At 40.6% G+C, this 26,477-nt stretch overlaps 1 protein-coding gene and 1 pseudogene across 1 annotated transcript in view; one reads left to right on the plus strand and one right to left on the minus strand.

Moving 5' to 3' along the window:
* Positions 1 to 345: 345 nt before the first annotated feature.
* Positions 346 to 26,477, plus strand: part of GRIN3A (glutamate ionotropic receptor NMDA type subunit 3A) — a 138,467-nt gene continuing 112,335 nt past the window's right edge. Inside the window, exon 1 of the mRNA XM_036433158.2 lies at positions 346 to 1,816. Within this exon, the coding sequence (XP_036289051.1) occupies positions 1,118 to 1,816 (699 nt within the window). The 5' untranslated portion in view covers positions 346 to 1,117. The remainder of the gene's footprint in view (positions 1,817 to 26,477) is intronic.
* LOC118716662 lies at positions 22,899 to 23,178 on the minus strand (annotated as a pseudogene).

Raw genomic sequence — 26,477 nt, forward strand, 5'->3', positions numbered from 1 at the left:
CAGAGGCCCACGTGCCAGAGAAGGAGGAATTGAGGGGATTACATGTGTACACGATCCTTGCTTTAATATCCTTAACTCAAAATACCTGTACACCAACACATTAGAGAGAAGCTCATTTAAAGTCACAGCCCCTTTGAACTTATCCCAGCGAACAAACTGGGTTTCAGATTGCTCGGGGCGCAGCTCCAGATTCAGAATCCTCCACGACTGGGGGAGCCCACGCCCTCCGAGGTAGCAGGGAATGTCGCAAGCTGGGGGCTCCAAGCCTTGGAGCGGGGAGAGGGGCCTCGCCAGGCGCGCAGGAAGCATCTGCCGGGAATCTCACCACCAGTGGGCGTTTAGCGCAGCCAAGCGTCAGGCTGGTGCCAGGGCTCAGCAACAGGGAGGCGCCGGCCGAGGCGGGGAGAACTTTGCGCTCCGAGCAGAGCCACCCTTTGCTGGCCAGTCGCGTCGCTCCTCGCTCCTCGGAGGAAGCCAGCGGCGGGCAGCGCCTGGGCGGAAAGAGGACGAAAGAAGAAAGAGAGGAAGTAGCGAGGGAAGTAGGAACATGAAGCCAGTGCCGGGGAAGCCCGCCAGGGGATGGCCCGCGGAGGAGCGCGGCGGGTTTGGCTGCTTCTCCGCATCCCGGCGGCCGTGAGCACCTGCTCCTCCCGCACGACCCCAAAGACATAAGTGCGTCTTGCTCGCTCGCCTCGGTGGAGAAGGAAGAGAAAAGAATCCAAGGGAGCTCATCACCCTCCTCGGTCTCCGCTGCCCCCCTAGGACTCCGGGGGGCCGGACTCAGAGCCGCCCTGCATGCAGATGGGGCGGGCGAGGATCGGGCGCCCCAGCCGCGGGTGAGCGGTACCGGCCCGCCTGGCTCCGCGCAGGGACTGGGCGGGCAGAGGATGCGAGGCGCTCGGACCCAGGAGCGGGATCTGAGAGCGGCGAGGGCGCGCTAGGCTGCCCCTCGGATGGCCCGGGGACCAGAGCTCCTGCTCCCGGGACGGCTTCTCCGCATCCAGTGAGCCAGCCGTGCGCGCGGGACCTGGGGGCGGAGACCTCAGGCGGCGGCGGCTGCAAAGGGGGGCCGGCCGGACGCAGGAGGGGGCGCGCTTTCTGCCCGCGGGTCTCAGTAATGAGGAGACTGAGTTTGTGGTGGCTGCTGAGCAGGGTCTGTCTGCTGCTGCCGCCGCCCTGCGCGCTGGTGCTGGCCGGGGTGCCCGGCTCCTCCTCGCACCCGCAGCCCTGCCAGATCCTCAAGCGCATCGGCCACGCGGTGAGGGTGGGCGCGGTGCACCTGCAGCCCTGGACCACGGCCCCCCGCGCTCCGGACGGCAGCCGGGCGGGCGCCCAGCGCGATGAGCCCGAGCCCGAGCCCGCGACGTGGCGGCCCCCGGCGGCGCCCTCGCCCGGGGCGCGCTGGCTGGGGGGCGCCTTGCACGGCCGGGGGCCGCCGGGCGTCCGGAAGCCCGGGGAGGGCGCAGGAGGGGCCAAGACCCTATGGCCTCGGGACGCCCTTCTCTTCGCCGTGGACAACCTGAACCGCGTGGAAGGGCTGCTGCCCTACAACCTGTCTCTGGAAGTGGTGATGGCCATCGAGGCGGGCCTGGGCGACCTGCCGCTCCTGCCTTTCTCCTCCCCGAGCTCGCCCTGGAGCAGTGACCCTTTCTCCTTCCTGCAGAGCGTGTGCCACACCGTGGTGGTGCAGGGGGTGTCGGCGCTGCTGGCCTTTCCCCAGAGCCAGGGCGAGATGATGGAGCTGGATCTGGTCAGCTCCGTCCTGCACATCCCGGTGATCAGCATCGTGCGCCAGGAGTTTCCGCGGGAGAGTCAGGTGAGGGCACCCGGGCTCGCGGAGTGGAGAGGGCGCCGCTGGGGCTGGGACCATCGCGGGGTTGGGGTTGGGGGAGGGGAGGGGTGTTGGGGGGGCTGAGGAAGAAAGGGGACAGGGAAGTCCTGAAGAACTTAGGGATTTACAACTTTGGTACTGTTTAAGGATTGGACCACATCGGCCGTTGGTAGGTAGAAGTAAAATGAAAACATTTCAAGCAAAAAATGGGGATAAGTGCCGGACGAAGTGGAAGTTTAAGTATAAGATCTAGGAGAGCAATCCGGGTTCTAATGACTAGCTTGGGGGCGGGGGTGAAAGGTGGGGGGAATGTGGGAAGGGCGATGGAGGATCCGTGGCTGCCAGAGTTTCACTCCCTTGAGGAATTCGGGAGCATGTGGCAGAAAGAGCAGCATCTGTTCTCTTTGACTTTAGATGTGCCTGAGCCATAGGCGGTGGTGTCAGGAAGGAAGCACGTCCCTCTGGATGCCTTTGAGTAAATAAGAAATCTGTAACTATCCCGAACCGGTTTGGCTCGGTGGATAGAGCATGGGCCTGTGGACTCAAACGTCCCAGGTTCGATTTCCGTCAGGGGCATTTGCCTTGGTTGTGGGCACATCCCCGGTGGGGGGTGTGCAGGAGGCAACTGATTGATGTTTCTAACTCTCTGTCCCTCTCCCTTCCTTTCTGTGAGGGATCCATAGAATAATATATATTTTTAAAGAAATCTGTAACTAGTACAGAAGCAATAGATAAAGAAGGGTGGTTAGTTAGGCTTGGTTATTATGTGATGGCATGAAATGGATGGGATGAGTCATTTGGGATCATGTCTTTGTCCCTATATTCTTTCTGTGAAATGTCAGGGGCATGTGCCTTGGTTGCCGGCACATCCCCATTGGGGGGGTGTGCAGGAGGCAGCTGATGGATGTTTCTAACTCTCTGTCTCTCTCTCTACTCTTCTGTGAGGGATCCATAGAATATATTTTTTTTTTAAAGAAAGAAATCTGTAACTAGTACAGAAGCAATAGATAAAGAAGGGTGGTTAGTTAGTCTTGGCTATTATGTTATGGCATGAAATGGATGGGATGAGTCATTTGGGATCATGTCTTTGTCCCTATCTTCCTTCTGTGCAATGTGGACTCAAAGGCTGGCAGTATGCAGATGCTCTCTTCAACCCACTTCTGCTCCAATTATCTAGAAATAAAGGAAGTTTCCTATAGGTTAAAAAAATCAAATATATTTTCAATGAAAGAAGCTGTTTGTAAACTTAGTTGTTGACAATAATGATGAGATAAATATTTAAGGAGAGGGTGGGGTTCTTTAAGCAATAGAAGTTGTATGCATTTTGTGCCTTATTTTTATCAAAATATCAAGGTTCATTAAGCCTTGCACAAAGTATTTATGAAACAAATAAATAGTTGGCATTGGTCCCATTGTAGAGGCTGAAAAACTAAGGAATGAGCAAGGACAGATATCAGAAGTTTGATAGAATCCATGCATAAAATATCAAGAAAGTACTAGATTTATTTTTCTAGAAGAATGAACCTTACATTTTTAATCTTAGAAAAGGCGGGCACTAGTTACTTTCAGCAGTTGCTCGGAAGATTCCTGTTTAATGCTGAATCAGAGAGATTTAATCTGCAGAGTGCAGGCTAATTAACTTTTATCTCAAATATTTCCGTCACCTGAATCTGAATGACTATAGGCAGCAGATGGGAAGGCATCGACAACACAGGTGCACAATGCTGCCAATGACCCAAGTGTTACAAACATGGAATTGCATCCATAGGGTGTATCATCATTAATATATGCGCAGCATCAGATCTAATGAAATGCAAGAGTCAGCATCACTTGTTTCTCTTCATTGCTTCTTTATTACCTAATATCTCATAAGGTGCCAATACTGCTCACAGTCTCCAGACGCCTCTCCATTTGTAGATTGTTTGGCAAAGAGTCTTAAATAGCAAGAATTTTTCCCCAAATTAGTGTTCCTTAGTTAGAAGGAAAACTGTCTGTGTTCCAGGATGGGTGTGTGCAGCATACAGCATACTACAACAAGGGACCAGAGCAACCGTGAGGCGGCATCTAACATCCGCAGACTGCAAAGGTTAAGACCCCTCAGGGGAACAGAGTCCTCTAGGGACAACCTCTACAAGCAGACAATAAAAGAACACTCGGCCACACACATTTACTTCTATATTTCAGTTCAGAAACTTTCTTTACATCACTGTTGTCCACTGTTATTTTCATGGCACACATCTTGAAAGGGAACGATTATGATATTAACTCATCTAGTTTGCCCAACTGAGGACATTTTATTTCATTTACCTTTGTGTTTTAAATTCAAACATATCTAACTCACCTTACTTTTAATATATTATTTAAATGTCACCCTATAATGTTGTATCATGAGAATGTCCAGCTCACTACCAAATCATTGTACTATATAATTTTAGGATATGACCATAATCTGCTTTCAGCAAAAATAATAACTAATCTTTCCCTTGCTTCTCCTCAAAAGTAGACCTTTCTCCAATATGCTGATGAGATTTTTTTTAAAAATTATTTAAATATAAGAGAGTGTTGAACTCATTTTACACATTAAGTAAAATTGACGTAATGTAGCCACTGTCCTCATTAGAGTCTACTGCCCAATGACCCAAGTTATTGATGGTGCCAGTGCCTGAACAAGGATGCTACCACACAACCAATGAAATAAAATTGTGTCTCTCGTTTAGACAAATCAAAATTGCTTTAGAGCAGGAGCAGCAACATTTTCTCTCGCATTAGAGCTGCTGGTTTCTTTCACATAAAGCCTTTCATTACTGCATACAGTAGGTCCTCAGGTTACGTCAGAGATCCGTTCCTACCGTGTGACGTAACACGATTTTCCCCATAAGTCAGAACCCAACTGCATAAGCACCTACGTCACTCACATGGAGCACATACACAGCAGTAATGAAGTGAAATAGTAAAAAAATTAAAAAATAACAATTCCTGACCTTTACTTGTGGTAAATAACAAAAACCATAAAGCACGTATGTACACATGTCAAAATGATGGAGCTTTTTTTATATATAAATAAATGGGAGTTGGTGATGTAACCATGAAATGACCTAGGTCAAGTTTAGTATAACCCAAGGACTGTCTGTAATGGCTTTTATGGTACCTACCACAACTTCTGCATGGAAGGAGAAACCACTGAAATGATCCAGTCTCTCAGAAAAGCATAACAGTTTTATTTCAATATACTGTTTATTCAAAACATATAACAGATTATCAGCTTGGAAGGCATCAACTTCCTTCAAGCAGGAAATCCATTGAAAAGTAAGATGGTTAACTACACACTTTTAGAAACCACATATATATTATCACAACATAATAAAAGCTCAAAGCAACATTACACACAGGATAGGGTCAAAGCACGTTTCCATAAAAAATAAAGTCTGACTTGACTACCACACTCAAGTCTCTCCTTGAAGCCAACTTATTTTATTTAGATGATCACTTGTTAGTTCTATGACCTTCAAATGATGTGTTGCATATAGATCCAGTCACATTCATATATAAATCACATTAGGTTTCTATAGTTGTTCTTTCTCTTCCTTCCCCATAGTATTGTTTCTTGTAGGAGTTTTGTATAGTTACTCCAAAGTTAGGTTTACACTCCTTAAAATTTACCAGCTAAGGTAGTGCCAGATACACATTTCTTTCTAAAACATATATCTCATGGTAATCCCATATTGGTTCCATTAGGCAAAGTTAATGGAATAATATACGTTAATTGGCTTAGATCTAAACACATGCAATTAAAAAGTGACTACACAATAATTTTCAACTCTTGTTGGATGTACCATCCACAATTTGCATGTCTCATTGAGCCATATATATTAACTAATTAATATATGTTTATTCCCTTAGAAATATAAGTGCTTTAGATGATCCATTTTCTTTGACAATGCAAGGCTAAGTACTGCAGCCTTTTTATTGGAATTTGGCTAGCACAGCACCACGTTTGTATAGCACAGGGGACAGAACAATGATACCACTATATAACTTAGGGACCTCATGAGGGGATAAAGAAAGGACATTTATTTTTAAAACATCTGCTCTCAACTGTGTTGGCTTTCCTTGACTTGCTCCAGCTAAGCACTGCTCGCTCGCTCGCTCTCTCTCTCTCTCTCTCTCTCTCTCTCTCTCTCTCTGAAGGAAATGTATTTTTTCTCCATTTCATGATGAATGGCTGATAGCAGCACCTAATTATTGCTGACTTGAAGATAAACGATTTCAAATTAAATGTCAAGTGATGCAAAACTTTTCTTAGCAGTGATCTTTTACAGGTTCCTCTTGAAGAACTGAGACCTGGGATTCATTTGGACATTTTTATTGTTAATTTGGGAATTTTTCCTTATAACAGTAATTTATTTTTCTAGATAAATAGAAAAGAGGAGACTGGCAAACACTATTCCTTAGGCAATTAGTCTGTCTCGCCCACTTTTCTTTGTGCCTGCCACAATGTAGTCAGAAAGTGTATTTGATTTTGATCTTGTTTGACTCTTACATCTTGGAGTTAACTTATGATTGAATCAGCTGAGCTAAGTATCTGAATCATCTGAAAACCAATTTCAGTGTCTAATTCCTTAATGTTTTCTCTTCTGCTGTTGCAGAAAGCACCATGGCTTTTATGCCATAAGGTGGTTTTTTTTTCATGAATACCCCTAATCAGATTCTAATCATGTTGGTTAAAAGGACTCACAATCTACCTCTACCTCTTACTCTCCAGTTAATCTTGGGCAGGTGTCTCTGTCTCTGAGCATCTATGCTTACCTGTCAAAGAAGCTACCTTACCATCCAACAGAGTTGTTTTGTGATTTAAAAAAAAAAAAAAAAAAAAAGGACTGTGGAAAATGTATAATGTTAGCTAAATACTAGTAGAGATGTTGATTATGATCTGATACGTATCATCCAAGTCATAATCTCCACTAGATCTCCATTAGTAGTTAGTAATCAAAATGGGATGTGATTTCACATATCTTCATCATCCTCTACCCACTTATTCTCTACCCACTCCCTCATTTTTTTTTCTTTAAAAAATAAAAAAGGGTAGCCCTGGCTAGGGTGGCTCATTTTGTTGGGCATTGTCTCCATGGTTTGATTCCTGGTCAAGGCACTTGCCTACATTGCAGGCTCAATCCCTGGTGGAGGGGAGGGGCATGTGGGAGGCAACCAATTGATGTTTCCTTTTCACATATGTTTCTATTTCCCTCTCCTTTCCTCTGTCTAAAAATCAATAAAATTATTTAAGTAAGTGGATTCACACATAAACACCCCCAAAATAAAGGAAAACAAAACAACAACAACAAAGAACTGGGTTCCTAAGTATGTTGCATATTTGCCTAGGAATAGAAGACATGCCATAGGTACTGTTCTATACCAGTGGCAATATTTTATCTATGATACCTCAACAGTTTCTAGAACCTTAAGGATTGCTGTAAAAGCTTCAATGTGATGCCCAAGATTTTTCAGAAAGTTTGGTCTGTTACTGGTCATAGTTTCTGCCATAGACACACTTATAATAGATCTTTCATGAGATTATAGCCACAGTCTAACTTCTTTCTCTATCCCCAGGCCACCTACTATACCACTAAGCACCCTGGCCCTTCTGGCATTATTTTCACAGCATGTCTTTCTTGATGAAGAAAGCAGTGAGCTGGTTCACATTGGCACAGGCTCCTTAGCTCAGGAATGGAGAAATAACAGTTTGCAAAGCAGCTACATAGAGTATTATTGCCATGGGGCTTCTTATAGCAAGGTATTGTTCATCTTAGTGACACAACTGAATGAGACATGGGAATCTCATTGCCTTTCCTCCTGATCACACTAGTTACCCCCATTGACATACACAGAAGAGTAGAGGAACTATACAGCACCGGAAATGTGATGCCAACTCCATAAAACTAGCCTCTGCTGAGTTTTATAGAGCATTTTGAGAGATGTATGAATAAGAAACTAATGAAAATCTCTAAACCACTCATTTGTCTTTCTTAGGTCTTTCTTTTATGGGATGGGGAAAAGTAAGCAAGGAATAAGCCAGTTGTCTACCACCTCCCTCCTTTTCTTCTTCCCTCAACCTAACACCTCAGCCAGATGTTCAGATTTCATTCTGAAGGTATAAGATTCAGACACTTCCAAGGGAGACTGTGTTTGAGCTTATGCATTGAGGGAGCAGGTACTGACCTGGGCTGGTAGTTAACCCTGACACTGAAAGCCTAGTATCTGGTTGGCCAGGATAGTCTACTGATGGAAATGAGCCTTCAAATGTTCAAGTGGTAAAGAATTAAGCAGATGACTTCTTTTATAGTCAGGCTGAAATATGCTTCATTATTACTCATGTGAGACATAGATACAGGAAAAAAATCAATTATATATATTTGTGTAACATTTATGCTCTTTAAGGCTTCTTCACAAATGTATTCCTATAATCCTCCTAGCAGTACTATGAGGCAGATAACAATGTATAGACAACATAACATATAGAGCATAGAAAGCTATGCATTGTCAACAAAGATAAGACAAATAGCTCCTTTTGAATTTAGTGTATTTGTCAGCCTAAAATCCAAAAACAAACTAGATCCATCACTGCTTTTGAGTTATCCTTGGGGGGGGGGGGGGGGGGGGGAGAGATAAACAAGAGAGATCCACTTCCAGGTTTGATTGTTAACAGAAATTTCACACTAAATATTCAATAATGCGAATTGAATTACATGAATGATGATATATCTTTACAATGGAATACTGTTTATTCAAAATGAAAATTATTTGTTGACAGAAAGATAGAAAAACATTTATGAAAAAGGTGACATTACATCTGTAAAATATAGCACTGGGCAAAAGTAGGTTTACAGTTGTATTATTTTTTTCCATACCAACTATAAACCTACTTTTGCCCCACCCCATATAAAGTGTACAATTTTATTTATAAAAGCATTAACAGTGATTATAACTAGATGGTAGAAACCCACATGCTTTTCCTATCCATACTTCTATTTTTCTAAAAATAAGTATGTATTACCTACACAATGAAAAGCAATAAGAGTAAAAACATAAGTTACCTTCACATTTCCTTACCAGGATTTTCAATACTTCAATATGAAAATATAGATTTCAAGAAAAAAGAAATTGTAGAGTATATGTTTAAATTTATCAAAGTCCTTTCATACACATTTCTATTTTCCCCCATTTATTCTCACAATTACTTTGTGAGGTAAGCAGGACAAATAGTATTACTTTCCTTATTTTGCAAATGTGACAATTGTAGCATGTTAATGGAAGAGAATAGATTTTTGAGAAGCCCAGACCTATGTTTGAATCTTAACTTTACAACTTTCTAGACATTCTTACCTAGGGAAGCATGCCTGATATCCTTGCCCCAATTTCCTGGTGCATCAAATGTGAATATCTCATAACGTTGAGGTGAGAACAACATCATGTATGCAGTAGAGTTCTAAGCAAAGTACCCAGAGCATTGTGTGTTCTTATTATGAGAATGATCATTCTGTTAGCACAAAGTGTAGATCTGTTGACATGGCAGTAATAAAAACGTAAATAATTAGAATAAGAACCCAAGTATTCTAGATTGCTTTCCAGAGTACGTTGATATGTATGCTCAGTATGAATGTGATACTTAGGCTTAGCAGACCCAGTTCCAGTGAGCCAACACAAAGAAAAAATGAAAAAACCTGCTGTTCTGAAACCCCACTGACGTTAGCATTGTAAGGTTAGGTGTGTGAAAAGTTAGCAATGAGGTGACTTGTGAGGTTGTGTTTTAACTGGTTGCTCCCTTGTATGGGTTCTGAATGATTAGATCTCCAGAGCGGTCTCACAGGAGAGATTAAGAATAATGTTCTATTCCTATTAGCTAGTATTAGTGAGCAATTCACAAGTCCTGTCTTATCTCCTACCCTAATTTCTCAGTGAAGCTTCCCAGGACCTAAACTTAAGGAACAGCCTCACTTCATCAATGGAAACAACAGCTTCACTTCATTAATAAAAGCGTTAATGTCTAGTCCCCACGTGCTGGGCTCTTCTGAAAAAGATTGAGTTGGAGCACATGGCTCGGGTTCCCAGTTTCTGCAGCATTTTTAATTCTAATTGTTGATATCTACCATCTTCTATCCAAGCAAATAAAAGGAGGAAGTGGCAAGGACAAAAACAAAACAAAAAAGGTGGTAAACCAGAGATATGGGTTCTGGAAGGACGGGAGCTGGCTTACTTTGCTGTGGGAGGGTGGACAGTGGACTCCCATTGAGCTCTAGGTCCAAATCCCCAGAACCTGTAAATATGTTACCTTCTGTGGCAAAGGGGACTTTGTAGCTGTGGTTACATTAGACATTGTGAATGAAATAAGGAGGTTATCTTGGAACATTCTGGTGGACCTAATGTAATTACATAAAAATGATGCAGGAAGAGTCTGAGGCGAAGTCACTGTGATGATGTAATGATGAACATGGAGATGGGGTGATGCATATTGAAGGGGCCCTCACCAAGGCATACAGGCAGCTGCTGGAAGTGAAAGACAAGGAAATGAATTCTTTCCTCAGAGGCTCCATAAAGAAGGCAGCCCTGCCAACACCTTGACGTTAACCCAGTAAGACTGAGTTTAGCCTTATGACCTTCAGTTATTAGTATCAAGAGAGTAACTGTGTGTTGTGTTAAGTCACTAATTTGTGGTACTTTGTTATAGCCACAGGAAAAACTCATGCCTTCTGTGACACCGATTTATGCATTGAGGAGGTGGAAAAGAGACAGAGGGCCACATGGCCCAGCTCACCCTGGGGAGACAGAGTCTCCTTCAGCTCACATGTTTTGCAGCGGGACAAAAGAAAAAAATAAGAGAGGTGACGCTTGGGTCTTTTAAGATACAATGACCCCACTTCCTTGTAACCATGACCCAATGGATGTCGTAGGCTTCTTAGGGGAGAATGGGGTTCTTAGAAAGGGCAGAATCTAACTTGATGTGGATCAAAGGTTCAGAAGTTTCCCCCTTTATATTCAGACCTTATTTGTACTAATGTAAAGACTTGTGGCAAAGGTGGTTTAAGGGACTCTGTTTTATTGAATGCCAAATATATCAAAACAGTTTGATACATGCAACTTTGAGAGATTTGTTAAGCACAGATTGCTTTTATGATGACAAAAGTAAGGTATGGCATCCACAGATCACCTTGGGTAACATTTTGATGCCTTTAGTCCCTCAAGGCTATAATGGTTTTTAAAAATTAGAAACAGTTGAGGACAATTTAAAGCAAACCTTATTGTCACTCCAATTGGGCATGGCATCAAAGAATAGAGGAAAGCAAATTTTTTAAAAAATTGTTTTAGAAAACTCTGAGTTGACATGGAATTTTGAAGCTTGGGCAGTTTGAGTTGGTCTTTCTATATTAAAGAGTGGGATTTTCCTTTGTTTTTGCAATCTAGATTTATATTGTCATCACTCTGCCAAGTGATTGAGTGCACAGTTCTAAACACAGACAGCTGTGTCTGATGTTCCAGTAGCGTTCTTAGAAATGAGTTGCCACCACTCTCCTCTCCATTAAGGGGTGGTTATTAGCTGAACTTTCAGTGTCAAGCACCATGATGGCTGCACAAGCTGCATATAACCTATTTATTTAATTTTAATTTTATTTGTTTTTGTATTGAAAACCTCAACTCGAAGTCAAAAATTATTTATATTCTCTAGGTCAAAAAAAATTTTTTTAATTATTTCCATACACAAAGTTAGATGCTCAGCATGTCTTTATCTAATAGAATTGCAATCTGGCTCAGTTATGGAATTTATTTGTTTAGTCCCAAACGGAGGTACTGAAACAGGAATTTCATTAAACAAAGAATTTGCTTCTCTGTGTGGTGAATTTAATAGGTACAGACTGAGAGCTGTTATTATGTTGGTGCTGCATGCAGAATTAATTTGAGTCACATCACACATTGTGTTATACACATAAGGAACTGCTTCAATATACACCTGATAATGAATGACAAATCTATACCTGAGTGAATCCAGTGTGCAAGCACAGAGAGCCACCTAGTGGTACCTGAAATATAACTTTATGTCAAACCATCTTATGAATCCAACCTTATAAGACAAAGGCAACGTTTAGTCCTTTTCCTAGACTTTTCACTGTGGGAAAATCTAGGTTAATAAGTGTATTCCTAGAGGGACTGGGAGAAAATTGAAAGCGACTCTTACTAACTTTAGAAATGTAGTGTGGTTAATATTTTAGTAGCTGTATTTATGAATATTTGGCTCTTTGTGCAGTGTGAAAAGATGCTGCCATTTTATTGTGTTAAGTACAACATTTATTCCTTCATTTCCAAATTTTATGTTCTAGGTAGATAATTCTGAAAATTTATAAAATGATGAAGAATAAAATAAAAGTTATCTGTAAGCCCATAACCCCAAAATCTAGACACATGTATGAGTTATAAAATTGTAAACATGCTATGAGGTTTGTTTGTTTTTTACTTATCCATATATTATAAATATATTCTATATTATTAATATTTTTCCGTTATTTTTAATGGCCAGATAGTTTGCCTTTGAATGGATTGTTTTGTGATTTTCTTAATCCCTGTTGTTTGTATTCAGGTTTTTCCCATCACAAAATCAATAACACTGCTTCTGGTGGGACTTTGCCAGCTTTATTCTCCCTTATTATTCTTATAGTTTTGGGAGCCATAGAGCACTCGCTACTTGAGTTCTATGACACCATCATGGTTTTTTCCATATTTTTGGCTCTTCCATTGTTTTTTTACTGATTGTGCTTCTTTCTTTGACTCCTTGTAGCAATAACCATAGTGCTGTGCTGTGTCCAATATGAGTGTGCTATCTCTCTATGAATACTTAGGTCTAAATTGTTTAAAATTATATCATATTTAACAGTCTGATTTCCAAGCAGTCTAATCCAATTTCAAGTGTTCAGTGGCCACATGTGGGAAGTGATTACTATGTCTGACAGTACAGATATACAACATTTTCCATCTTCACAGAAAGTTCTGATGGGAAGTTCTACTGTTTTGATGCATGGAGTTGCAAGGGACAGAAACTCCATTGAGCTCAAAAACAAGGGATTTGTGCTGAAAAACTACAAGAAAATGAAAACAAGCGGAACTGCAAGTAGAGAGGGGTTATACTACTGGAGAGTGTTAGGGCAACTGCTCTCTTTTTCTAACTTTATAACTCTAATCAAAACATCTCACTATGGTCCCTTCTTCTCTTAGTATACATTTTCCAGATATCTATTGGCTCAACCCAACAGATTTGTTACCTCTGCACCCCTGGGTTATATGTCCTTCCTTAATCCAGTCTGCACTAGCCATATGCCTGGGTTAAGTGCTCAATATAAACCTTAGAGCATTAAGTAAAATATCAAAGCCACTACACTAAAAAAAACTTACATTCTGGTGGGGAAGACATATGAAAAGACATACAAACAAATATATAATGTGGTATTACTAAGTAGAGGCAAGTGTGATAGAGGAAAATAAAGCAGGGTAAAGGGTTAGAAGAATGACTATGGTTAGTCAATAAGAGGCCCAGAGGTAGGAATAAGCATAGTGGTATGTATTTATTGAATACCTAAATATCCTTAGCACTATTTGTTAGAGATTTATTAGTGGGCACAATCTCATAGAAGGAAATGTCAATAGTATTATAAGACAATAGCAAGACCTCGTGTACATACATATGGACAGTTTTCAAGGTTTAGATTCCTGAATTTCTCTGTGGCAACACTCGAAACTAGGCTTATCCTACATAATAAAAGGCTAATATACAAATTGACAAAATGGTGGAACAACTGGTTGCTATGATGCACACTGACCACCAGGGGACAGAAGCTCAATGCAGGAGCTGCCCCCTGGTGGTCAGTGTGCTCCCACAGGGGGAGCACCGCTCAGCCAGAAGCCAGCCTCACAGCTGGTGAGCACAGCTGTGGCGAGAGCCTCTCCTGCCTCTGTGGCAATCAGACATCCTCCCAAGGCTCCTGGATTGCAAGAGGGTGCAGGCCAAACTCAGGGGACACCCTCCCCCCTGAGTGCACAAATTTCATGCACCAGGCCTCTAGTTGATATAATAAGGCTATTCTTTTTTTCTTTCTTTTTTTCAGTTTCTTTTTTTTTTAAATATATTTTATTGATTTTTTGTTTTTGCCCCCCACCCCCCCTCCCATACATACCCTCCTTCCCCAGAGTTTTATATCCATTGGTTGTAGTTATATGCATGTACGCAAGTCCTTCGGTTGATCTATTATCTCCCCCCAATCTTCCTCCCCTCCCCACTGTAATTTGACAGTCTGCCTGTTGCTTTACTTTCTCTATATCTGTCTCTTGGTTCATCAGTTTATAATGTTCTTTATCATCCACAAATGAGTGAGGTCATGTGGTGTTTCTCTTTCATCGATTGGCTTATTTCACTCAGCATAATGTTCTCCAATTCCATCCAAGTTGCTGCAAGTGATGAGAATTCCTTCTTTTTTATGGCAGCATAGTATTCCATTGTGTAGATGTACCATGGTTTTTGGATCCAATCATCTGTTGACGGGCACCTAGGCTGTTTCCAAATTCTGGCTATTGTAGATTGTGCTGCTGTGAACATAGGGGTGCATATATCCTTTCTGATTGATGTTTCTAGTTTCTTGGGATATATTCCTAGAAGTGGGATTACTGGGTCAAATTGGAGTTCCATTTTCAGTTTTTTGAGGAAACTCCACACTGTTCTCCACAGTGGTTGCGCCAGTCTGCATTCCCACCAGCAGTGCACGAGGGTTCCTTTTTCCCTGCAACCTCTCCAACACTTGTCATTTGTTGATTTGTTGATGTTGGCCATTCTGACAGGTGTGAGATGGTACCTCATTGTTGTTTTGATTTGCACCTCTCAGACAATTAGTGACTTTGAGCATGTTTTCATGTGCCTTTTGGCCTTCCTTCTGTCTTCTTTTGAAAATATTCTATTTAGTCCATTGCCCATTTTTTAATTGGATCATTCATCTTCCTTTTATTTGTATAAGCTGTCTGTAAATGTTGGAGATTAAACCTTTATCAGTGGTATTATTTGCAAATATGTTCTCCCACACCGTGGGCTTTCTTGTTTTGTTGATGGTTTCTTTTGCTGTAAAAAAGCTTTTTATTTTGATGTAGTCCCATTTGTTTATTTTCTCTTTAGCTTCCATTGCCCTAGGGGCAGTATCAGTGAAGAAGTTCTTTTGGCATACGTCTGAGATTTTGCTGCCTGAGGATGCTTCTAGTATTTTTATGGTTTCCCGTCTGATGTTTAAGTCCTGTATCCATTTTGAGTTTATTTTTGTGAATGGTGTAAGTTGGTGATCCAGTTTCATTCTTTTGCATGTGTCTGTCCAATTTCCCCAACACCATTTATTGAAGAAACTGTCTTGACTCCATTGTATATTCATGCCTCCTTTGTCAATATTAATTGAGCATAGTGATTTGGGTTGATATCTGGGTTCTCGATTCTATTCCATTGTTCTATATGTCTGTTCTTGTGCCAGTACCAGGCTGTTTTGAGAACAGTGGCTTTGTAATACAGTTTGAAGTCTGGTATTGAGATCCCTCCTACTTTACTCTTCTTTCTCAGGATTGCTGTGGCTATTCGGGGTCTTTTATTGTTCCAAATGAACTTTTGGAGAGTTCTTTCTAGGTCGGTGAAATATGCCGTTGGTATTTTAATGGGGAGTGCATTGAACCTATAGATTGCTTTAGGAAGTATGGACATTTTGATGATGTTGATTCTACCAATCCATGAACATGGTATGTTCTTCCATCTCCTTACATCTTCCTCTATCTCTTTTTTCAGTGTCGTGTAGTTTTCTGTAAAATAAGGCTATTCTTGAATAGGCTTTTATATCTCTAGATTTTCTTTTCCAAATCACTCTGCAATTGCTGCTACAATAGATAAATCTTCCTAAAGCAGAGCAACTTTCATTTTTTTATTCATTCAATAAACACATGTCAAATATAAAACACTGTGCTTCATGCTACCCTCTTGCTCAACATGCATTTTAGTTTACTATGACAATGATAACTTTTTTTTCATACTCTAACATTCCTGAGGGGTGAGCACACACCTTAACATCAGTGATTCACAACAAGACTGATTGGCGCAATTGGAACAGAATTCACTACCCTTAAGAGAGTGTATCCATTCTCCAGGTTTATTGAGCATAGTTCAAAAAAGCATTCTATCCCAATTCAAGATTCTGACATGCCTCCCCTGAAGCCAGAGAAACAGGCTACTAATCATCAGCAAATCATTACAGAACATACTCCTCAAGGCCTTCCTCACGTATGTGCAAATAACTCTTTCCAATCTGTGACACTCTGTTGAGAAACGGGCACCCAAAAAGCCTAAGATCTCTAGAAACAGAAATATGTGCGTGATATTTTTATTGATAAACGTAAATCGTTATATGAAAAAGCATTCCTCTGTTATGTATCCCTATAAAAAGACAGATGTACACCCAAGCTGTAACGATCTGCAGATGAATTAAGCTCCAGCTCAAAATTGATTTTTCCATTGGAACAATGTTATCTGTGGCTATTTAGACATCGGGCCAAGCCAAAAAGCCTGTTTGACCCATAATATAGTAGAACTCTGGCCTTAATAGTTCTGTGGTCACTAAACAATGTAACAGATTCTTTCTGTTTGAGACCAAGGGGATGTGGCGTGAGGAGGAAAAAGCAGAAGACTGGCTTCAAGGTATAGCTCCAGACTCATCTGCATAGCCTTGGAAAACCTCCCTGAGCCTCCGTTTCCTCTATAATAAATTACAACTAGTTATAAAATGGGTATCCAATGAGTACCTACTGTGCTATTTTAAAGAATTGATGTGGGTCTCAGTGACTTAATAAACATAAAAACACTAAATTTAAATTTGAAAAACAGGTAAGAAGTATCATTATTGAAACATCATTTTCTTCAGGAAAATACTCCAAGCTTCAATTTCGGAAGCCAGGACCCATCTTCCTCAGAACCGATTTGGCAGTAGGAACCCTTGTTCCACCACCTGCATTGAACCAGGGGGGTCGCTCTGTCTCTCCTGAACGGTCAGCAGTAGCTGGAAAGGGAGGCCAGGGGAGCAGGATTTCCCACTTTCAGACAGGCACTCAGTGCCCCCACGGTCAGCTGCCTCTCTTAGGGGGAAGGAGGGAGTCTGAGGAGCTGACAGGGTAGGAGGACCATAGCCAGGACAGATTAAAATGAGACAGACACTTTGGAAACCAGAGAGTAAGGCTAACACTGCCTGCTTCTGTTCATAAAATTGGCTCCTTAAGATTCCTGAGACTGTTTCTAAATAATGCCTTACACTGGGTAGGGTGACTGGCAAATCATTAAATCCCATCCTAACCTTCATTCCAAGTCTGCCTTTTAATGCTTGCTGCGCAGCGCTCAGGTAAAGATCTCTGTACATCCATTCCATCGAGATTTAGCCAGAGCCTAGACCAGGAGAAAGTGAGGATTTCCTTGAGTGCTGGGAAAGACCAGGAATACACCAACAGTATTAGCCGTGGCCTTCCAACCTCTGCCACAGTGTCCAGTGACCCCCTCACTGCCTGCCTCCATTCTTGACTCTCCATGATGTTCTCCAAGCTGCTATCGGAGAGACAACTAGTCCACTAGCCTGTTTACACCCTTTCACTACGCCCTAAGGACAATGGCATTGTTCTCCAGACTTTACACATTTATGTGCTGCCTTCACAATTATTGCTGTATCTCGGCATCATCTACTGCTATTATTGTTTTTCCTTAATTTACTGTTTTACTCAAATAAATCTATTTTTTATAAATCTTTCCACCCAGCCAGTGTGGCTCAGTGGTTGAGCACCGACCTATGAACCAGGAGGCCATGGTTCGATTCCTGGTCAGGGCACACACTCAGGTTGCAGGCTCGATCCCCGGTAAGGGCCATGAGGGAGGCAGCTGATCAATGATTCTCTCTCATCATTGATGTTTCTCTCTCTTTCTCCCGCTCCCCTACTCTCTGAAATCAATAAAGATATATATATATATATATATTAAAAATCTTTTCATCATGACACTAATGAAAAACCCTTGCCACAAATAAAAGTAAAGTGTAAAAATAAGTACACAATGAGATCAAAACAATCTTTGCTAGGTACCCTTGCCTGAGCCCTTTTTTAAGTGGGAAAATTTCCAGATGTTAAAGAAGTATTAATAACATTCTGATACCAAACCTGAGGGTTTTTTCTTGATTTAACAGGAGGATTAAATGCTAATTGAAAAGGGATTAAATGTCTCACGTTGTGATTCAGTGTTATTTAATGCCAGCTCCCTGAACAACCTAAATTCTCCCACAAACCACCAGAGGATGAATTCTAAGCGGCAACCAAGACCTTTCATTACCCGAGCCTTGCTTGACTCTTATTTCTTCTAGACGCTAACCCTTACCCTGTCCTCCGTGCTCAGCAATGCCTGAAGGTAAATGCTGTTCTCACTGCTTAGAAAGCCCTTTGCCCTGTGTCTGCCTGAAACTCCCATTCAACATTCAAGCCTTTGCTTAAATATCATCTGTGCACAGCTCAGCGCCCACCCTCTCCCCAACACTTCCCTATGACTTTCCTACCTGTGCTTTTCTCTTTTCTAGGTCCGTGGCACAGCCGTGTCATTATTTGTTAACATGTGACTCCTCTGCTAAACTGAACCCTAAGCTCAGTGTATGGCTTATAATTCATGCTTAGTGGCTATTGATGAAACTCAATTAATGGTCTGTTTCCAGCTCTTAACATCTGTGCAAACACAGCATCTGTCAAGGTGGGCTGATGTGAGCCTAAGGAAGTAGACTGCCTTAAGGAAAAGTGTCCCCTTGCACTGTGGTGGACAGAGTTCATGGCCACTCAGGATTTACTGTGTTATGTAGAACAAAGCTGGAAGAGAAAGGCCTTGAGGACATTGATTTTTTGGGGGGGAAAAAAATAGCAAATCTGCTTCTACTACCCTATTGAACTTTTCATGCATTCTTTTTGTCCCTCAATTGGTTTTCCATTTCCTGTTGCCTGCCAATGACAGTAGGTGACATTGTTCTCATGTCTTGGAGTCACAGCTTTCCCTGATTCTCATCCCCACCCCCTCCTTCCTCCAATTTCACACTATTTTGAAGCCAAAGATTCTTGACATGTAAAATTAAAGAACGTGAGAGTTGGTGAAATGTAGTTACTGGAAATAATCATCCATGAAAAAGAGGAAAAAAACACTCCAGAATTGTATTTTATCATGTCACGTCTCCTCAAACAAGTATCAGGAAATGAGACAAGAGTTCAGACCTGCTAAGAATACCCTGTTCTGTTCCTAGCTTCCCATTGTATTCACCGCCTTTCCTTCATCAAGGACAATTCCTTAGGCCTTCAGCACTGGAGGGCTGGCCCCCTGTGTATTAGCCACACCCAGAAAACTTTTCATAACATAGATTCCCAGACTTATCAAATCAGAACCCCTGGGGCTGGAGCATAGAAATCTATTTAAAAACAAACAACTCCTGGTGATTGTGTCTGCAGGTAGTTCTGAGTGTGTTTTGGGACCACATTATCCTAAGAGTCTCCCCTAATGTGATTTTTTTATTGGACCAGAAACCACCTGAAACAAAATTACATTAGGTAATTTTTTAAAGTGTAGATTTTTGGCCTCACGAGTTCTACTAAATGATGTGCTATGGCCTGATATATACATTTTATAAACACCTCCCCAGGGGATTGATATATTCACCGAACAGTTTGAGAATCAATGACCTGGGCCAGAGGTCTCACACTCAGATGCCTCATAGGGGAACAAGAAGGTAATGAAAATGTGAAAAACAGTCCCACATAATACAGTAGGGAGTAATAAAAACTGTAGGTAATTGAAGAGTCCTGACCTTTCTAAAGGCGGCAGCCAGCCACCCCTCAGCTGCAACCTGCTGTTAACTCATGGGGATATAATTTTTCAAAGGAAGCCAGACTATAGATTTTTTTTTAATTACATTTTTTAATGTAAATTCAATTAATGTTGACAACTCACTTTTTTGCAGCTTTATTGAATTATAATAGACTAGAGGCCTGGTGCACAAATTCGTGCACCGGTGGGGTCCCTTGGCCTGGCCTGTGGGATGAGGCCCAAACTGGCTCTCTGATATCCCCCAAGAGATTTCAGATTGCGAGAGGGTGAGGCCAGGCCAAGGGACCCCCACTGGTGCACTATTAGGGCCAGAGAGGGATGTGGGAGGGCTCCAGAGCGTGTCTGGCTCATCTTGCTCAGCCCCGATCAGCCAGAGCCCAGCAGCAAGCTAACCTTCTGGTCAGAGCGTCTGCCTTCTGGTGATCAATACACATCATAGCAACTGGTCAACCGGTCAACTGTCTGCCCCCTGGTGGTCAATGCACGTCATAGTGAGCAGTTGAGTGGATTTAACATCATTAGCATATTGCATTTTGATTGGTTGAATGGCTGACTGGACACTTAGCATATTAGGCTTTTATTATATAAACTGTATGATATTTAAAATATACACAAGATGATTTGATATATGTGTACAGTTTACCTTTGAGTAACGTGGGAGTTAGAGGCACCAACACCCTCATGCAGTTGAAAGTTTGCATATACTTTTTGACTCCCCAAAACTTAACTACTGCTAGCCTTCTTGTTAACTAGAGTCTTATTGATAACATAAATGATTAATGACCATATTTTCTGTTATATGTCCTATATAATGTATTCTTACAATAAAATAAGCTAGAGAAAAGAAAATATTACTAAGATAATCCTAAGAAAGAAATGATACATTTACAGTATTTATTTAAAATTTTACATAGAAGTGGACCCACACAGTTCAAACCAGTGTTGTTCAAGGGTCAACTATACATTGTGAAAGGATCCCCCCATTAAGTTAATTGAGTAAATCACATTTTTAAAACTAATCTGCAGGTGCCTGGCCGGAGAGCTGGGTTGAGTATCATACTATGCAATGAAAGGTTGCAGGTTTGATTCCTTGTCGGGGCACATACCTGGGTTGAGGATTTGGTTCCATATTGGAGCATTTACAGAAGGCAACCAATCAGTGTTTCTCTTCTTCTCCTTTCCTCTCTCTCTAAAATCAATAAAAATATACACTTAAATAAATAAATAAAAATAATCTGCAGGCCCAGTAGGGCTGGAGGATCACCAGTTTGATATTTTTGGATTAGGAAATGTCCATGCATTTGTTGTAGGAAAATATTAGCTGGAAGTACCTCAATGCTACGTAATAGGAGGTAGCAATAGGCCTCTAGCCATAGCAAATACAGTGACTTTAAGGTGCAGTTAGAAAGAGCTAGAATAAGTACATATTGTAAAGGAGAGACAGACACCTAATTTGAAAGCAAGAAAACAAGATAGGGGGGAAAGCACTAAAAGAAATGAATGTAATAAAATAAATTTTAGAAACCTTACTGTGACAATAGAGATGCGATAATGATAACTATGTACAGTGTTTGACTTATTGAGTAGAATGGTTTATACCAAGTGGATTAGCAGTATCATGTGACATATAGTAGGTACTTAACATAAAATACATATATACATATATATATATATATATATATATATATATATATATGTATATATCTAACTATATATCTATTGGCATAGATACAGATAGATATTGATATATTAGGCTCCCTTATTTTCTCTTTTTTTAACCCTTTGTTCCATTACACTAAAATTCAATAGGCACTAAAAGAAAAAAAGCTCATGGCAAAAAATTGGCAAAAAAATGTCCCTTGATACTCGTGTGTGTGTTTCTTTAAAGACAACTGATAATATTTCTATGAGATAATTAACAAGGTGGTGATGACAGAGTGATTGCCTTTATCTCTGTGAGGTCAGTGTTTCTTTTCCGCTTGCCATAATAATTCTAGGGCCTATAGCAGTTCTTTGCATATAGGAAGTCACTTGAATATCTGTTCAGGGAATAAATGAATGAAGTTCTGAAGTGATACCTGTACAGTCAATTCTGTATTTTGTTTTGCTCACTTTTGTTATGTCATGAATCTTTTATATCTCTACAAACTTCAAACAAATCATATTTCTCTGCCTCTTTTGTTCATCTTTCTTCTAATTATAAAATCAGAAAAATAAGAAAGCCTAGAAAAAAAAAGTCTTAATCTCACTCCAGAAACAATCATTCTTTCCTTGCTGAGATATTTCTTGTAGTATTTGTTATATAAAACTTTTTCTTTAAATGTGTAGAGTTTCTATGCAGATTCTTTCATTTGATGTGATATTGCTAGTGTTTTCCTGTCATCATTAATTTGTTTTATTCATTATTTTTGAGAACATTAGTTTATTGCTTTTTATCCAAAGCTTTGTGAATTTATATTTTTTTAAAGGGGGGGGGGCTAACTGGTTTGGCTCAGTGGATAGACCATTGGCCTGCAGACTCAAGGGTCCCAGGTTTGACTCCAATCAAAGGCTGTACCTTGGTTGCTGGCACATACCCAGTAGGGAGTGTTTAGGAGGCAGCTGACCGATGTTTCTCTCCCATTGATGTTTCTAACGCTCTATCCCTCTCCCTTCTTCTCTGTTAAAAAAAAAAAAAAAGTCAATAAAAAAAATATAGTGATGGGGGGAAAATAAGAAGCAAAGTTTACAGACTACTTAGTTCAGACTAAGGATGCAAGACGTGAGAACCTGGTCCGCCATGGTCTATGCACTGGAGTCTGAAACAACTCCCCCAGACTTGCTTCATTGCCTTTACAGATGCTGCATCCCATTCACACCATCTCACAAGACATACTTGGGTCATTAGTCAAAGTCAATGGAATTTACAGAGGATTTTTGATAGGGTTTTTTTGGTTTTGTTGTTTTCTTTTCTTTTTCTTCCCCTCCTGCTATAAAATGAAATTTTCAGTTCATTTCTGAAAAAAATAAATTGATCAATAAATTCACTTTGTTCTGCTTCTACATTACACGAAGCTTCATATGCAACTCAATTTTTTAAAAAGGTTGGTGATCCAACCTTCTTTTCACACTGCATTTTCTTTTCTGCTATTAGAGCTTGGAATGGCTGCTGTTGGGCTTCTCTGCTCTGCTATAGATTTGAGCGAGCTTCCGAACACAAATGGCCTTTATCTCCTCATTTTCTCCTTCTTTTGCAAGTTGGCCAACAAGCTCAGTTAAACCACCAACTGTTTTCTGCAATCGGCTCACTTTGTCCACAAAGTCCTTCCACTCTTTCTTGAGCTTTGTGGTCTTCAGGGTAACTCCTGGGTCCAGATGGGTTCAGCTCATCACAGGGCAGCCCTGCTTCCCCCAGGATGTCCTTGACCATAGCTGTTTCTCTTCGAGCTCCCCTGCCAACCCACAGCAGCCATGTGTTGCCTGTCACCATTATTTTATTAACTGCATATTATCCCAAGTTTTTGGATATACCTAGAATGTTGACATTTCAGTTCTATTTACAGTTTTTGTCATAAAATGTTTCACAATAAATGTCTTTGTTTATAGACTCATTGTCCACTTTGTAGGCTACTTCCTTAGCATATATTTCTGGAAGGTGAAAATAAATGCTAGTTAATTGGAATATTCCCAGGAATCTATGTCATATTGGTATATTTTCTACACACTTGTATAGCTCAGCATGTCTTTATTAGTTTCCTTACAAATAAGAAAATCGACAAGGCATAAATATCTTTCCCAAGCAAATTCAATTACATATCACTTTATTCTCTTTGAGCATTTAATGTAGCAGAAATGAGAAACCCATGATATTTATATTTATCCCTTTGAAGTTTACTTTCTTTCTTCCAAAATGGTTGACAGGTTTTTTTTTTTTAAATATCTTGCCAGATATATCTAAGTACAGTTCATTTTTATTGAGTTTGTCAAAAATGAGATGAGACTATCAAGCTGAGATTTTTTTTAAACAGAATTTTTCTTCAGAGATGTCTTTGATTAGTCCTTCTGTTACCATAATGGTTTATTTCTTAGGTATACCATAATTCGTAAGATTATCTCCCATACTAGGCGACTAGTTTATATCCAAACCAGGGCAGTTTTGAAAGTGAAAAGGGGAGCAGTTAACAACTACCCAGGACAATAGGCATAAAACAGGAATTGTCTGAGTACAAACTGAGACACACAGCCACCCCTATTATCCTTTTTCCATTATTTACAGACCTTGATTCTTATGTTCTGTATCCTAAAAGATTTTTCTAAAATTGTCTTCCACATCACTAATTCAGTGCTTTGCAATATTTATCATGCTTTGTATGCTTCTAAAACATATTTGAAATTTATAATAGAACTTTGTTTTCCTGTTTCCCTATTTTTCATTCCATCCTATTATTGTTCATCTCAACTTGTTCTCCTCTTGTGAATTACTCATATTTCATAAAAGTCATGTTATCCTGCTTATTGTTTCAGTGTCAGGGCCTTTGTGGGTTTTTATCTAATTTTCCTTTGGCTTCTCCAATAAATCATTTTCCAAATGCCTTTCCTTTTCTTTGCCGGCTCTGCAGCATCTTGTACAGGGCCCATGTTGTTTTGATTTTTTTTTTTTTTTTATCGGATGGATGGAGGAGTTCTTATTCTAGAACAATAGGAAATCTATCTACACCCTCTGTTTGCCAACAAACAGGCAGCATAGATTGATAATTGCCTTACTTTGAATTCACTTGTGCTCTAGCTGAATCCTCTTCTAATAAATACAGCTGGACACGAAGTTGCCTAAAACAAATCCCAGTCCTTAGCTGACACCATGCATGTGGTGTTAATGCCCTGCTGTGCCAACCTGGAATCTGCTTCTCCCCTGCTATGTTGCTTTCTGATAATATGAATCAGTAGCCTTTTCAAAATATACAGCTAGGCTGTAGGTTTGTGTATGTAAAACACAATCCACGTGTTTCTGATAAATGCCCACCTGGTTGAGAATCACTGATCTGAACCAAAAGTTCAATACACTGAATGAAGTGGATAAAAAATAAAGACACAGTTGATGGTTTGCATGTCTACTGGTATGATTTCTGATTTCGCTACCTTCTATGATGCTTCTTTTGTGAAAATTAAATCTTTCCCATACACACTCTACTTGGAGATTCAGTTTTCGTCTACATTAAAAATATGTATTTTTTTTTAATCAAAGAAGGGGAGTAATTAAATATCTTTCTGACTACTTCAAAAAGCAGAACCCATGCAGAGAGGGGTCCTGGTGACTTCTAATTGAACTAATTGATAGAAGGAAAGATATGATAGTCATAAGAGTGAAGAGCCAGAAGATCCAGATTGTCTGAGTTTGAATCCCATCCTGACGAGTTACCAGCTATGTGCTACTATGTAAATCACTTAACTTTTCATGGCTTAGTTTCTTCATCTATAATACAGGGGTATTAGGATCTATTTCATTGAGTTTTGAGGAAGACTAAATGAAAAAAACTTACAGGAAGTGTTAAGAAATTCCTGATATATACTATTGTGTTCAAAAAATATTAGCTACTGCCCTGGCTGGGTGGCTCAGCTGGTTGAGCATCATCCATACACCAAAATGTTGTGGGTTTGATCCCTGGTCAGGGTGCAGATGGGAGGCAACTGATTGCTATTTCTTTCTCACATTGATGTTCTCTCTCTCTCTCTCTCTCTTTCTCTCTCTTTCTCTCTCTCCCTCTATTTCTATCTCTATCTTTATCATTCTCCCCCTTCCTTTCTCTCTAAAATCAATAAAAAACATATCCTCTGGTGAGGGTAAAATAAAATAAAAGAAGAAATATTAATTACTATTAGTTCCAGATGTAATTATCAATTTCATTTTTTTTTCCTTATGATTCTTCCAGCTTGTAGTTTATGAAACATCCTTTCATTCCAGCAATAAGTTGATTGTGAATAAAAGTTTTCAGAGTTGTGGGCTTTCATATTTTCATGTCTCATTTGATACTTCAAGTGGGAATTTGTAGAATGCTGCATCAGATCAGTTCCCGAGTTTTATTGGGATTTTATGGATAAGTCCTTGAATAGTGATCCATCACTGTAATTTCAGTTTGAACAGGCAATCAATCATTTTATTTTTGCCTATGCCTTTATGCTATTTCCTATTTCCTGCCTTGCCTACCTCATTTCTTTTTCTATGACTTTGGTGCAGTAACTGGTTTTACTGGATAAGCTAGTGAAGTCCAGGAAGGAAGTTTTTCTGTATGGTTCTAAAGGCCCCCATGGGTGATAGCCACAAGGTGGGAAGTTTAGCTCAAAAGCAAGATATAAGCTATCTTAATAACTCAGTAAACCAGCAGATGTTGAGTGTATCAGTAAGTGCCACAGAGGAAATAGAAACCACACCAGTTATTTGAGGAGAGAAAAGTTAATCCTATCTAATAAAAGAGTAATGTGCAAATTGATGGTACCTTCGCTACACTCTCAAGCCACACTCATCAGCCAATCAATAGCAACTATGCAAATCAACCCAACCAAGATGGCTGTGGCCACAGAGCAAACAGGAGGCTTGGGTTTCCCTGGCAATGGAGGAAACCAAGCTTCCTGCACACCCTGGCCAGCCCTGGACTCCACTCAAGGCTACAAAGTTTCATTTATAGAAGATAAATAAATCCTAGATACCAGGGTCTCCCCTTGGGTTGTGGGGGT

This window comes from Pipistrellus kuhlii, unplaced genomic scaffold, assembly GCF_014108245.1.
Source record: "Pipistrellus kuhlii isolate mPipKuh1 unplaced genomic scaffold, mPipKuh1.p scaffold_m20_p_12, whole genome shotgun sequence".
Lineage (NCBI taxonomy): Eukaryota > Metazoa > Chordata > Mammalia > Chiroptera > Vespertilionidae > Pipistrellus > Pipistrellus kuhlii.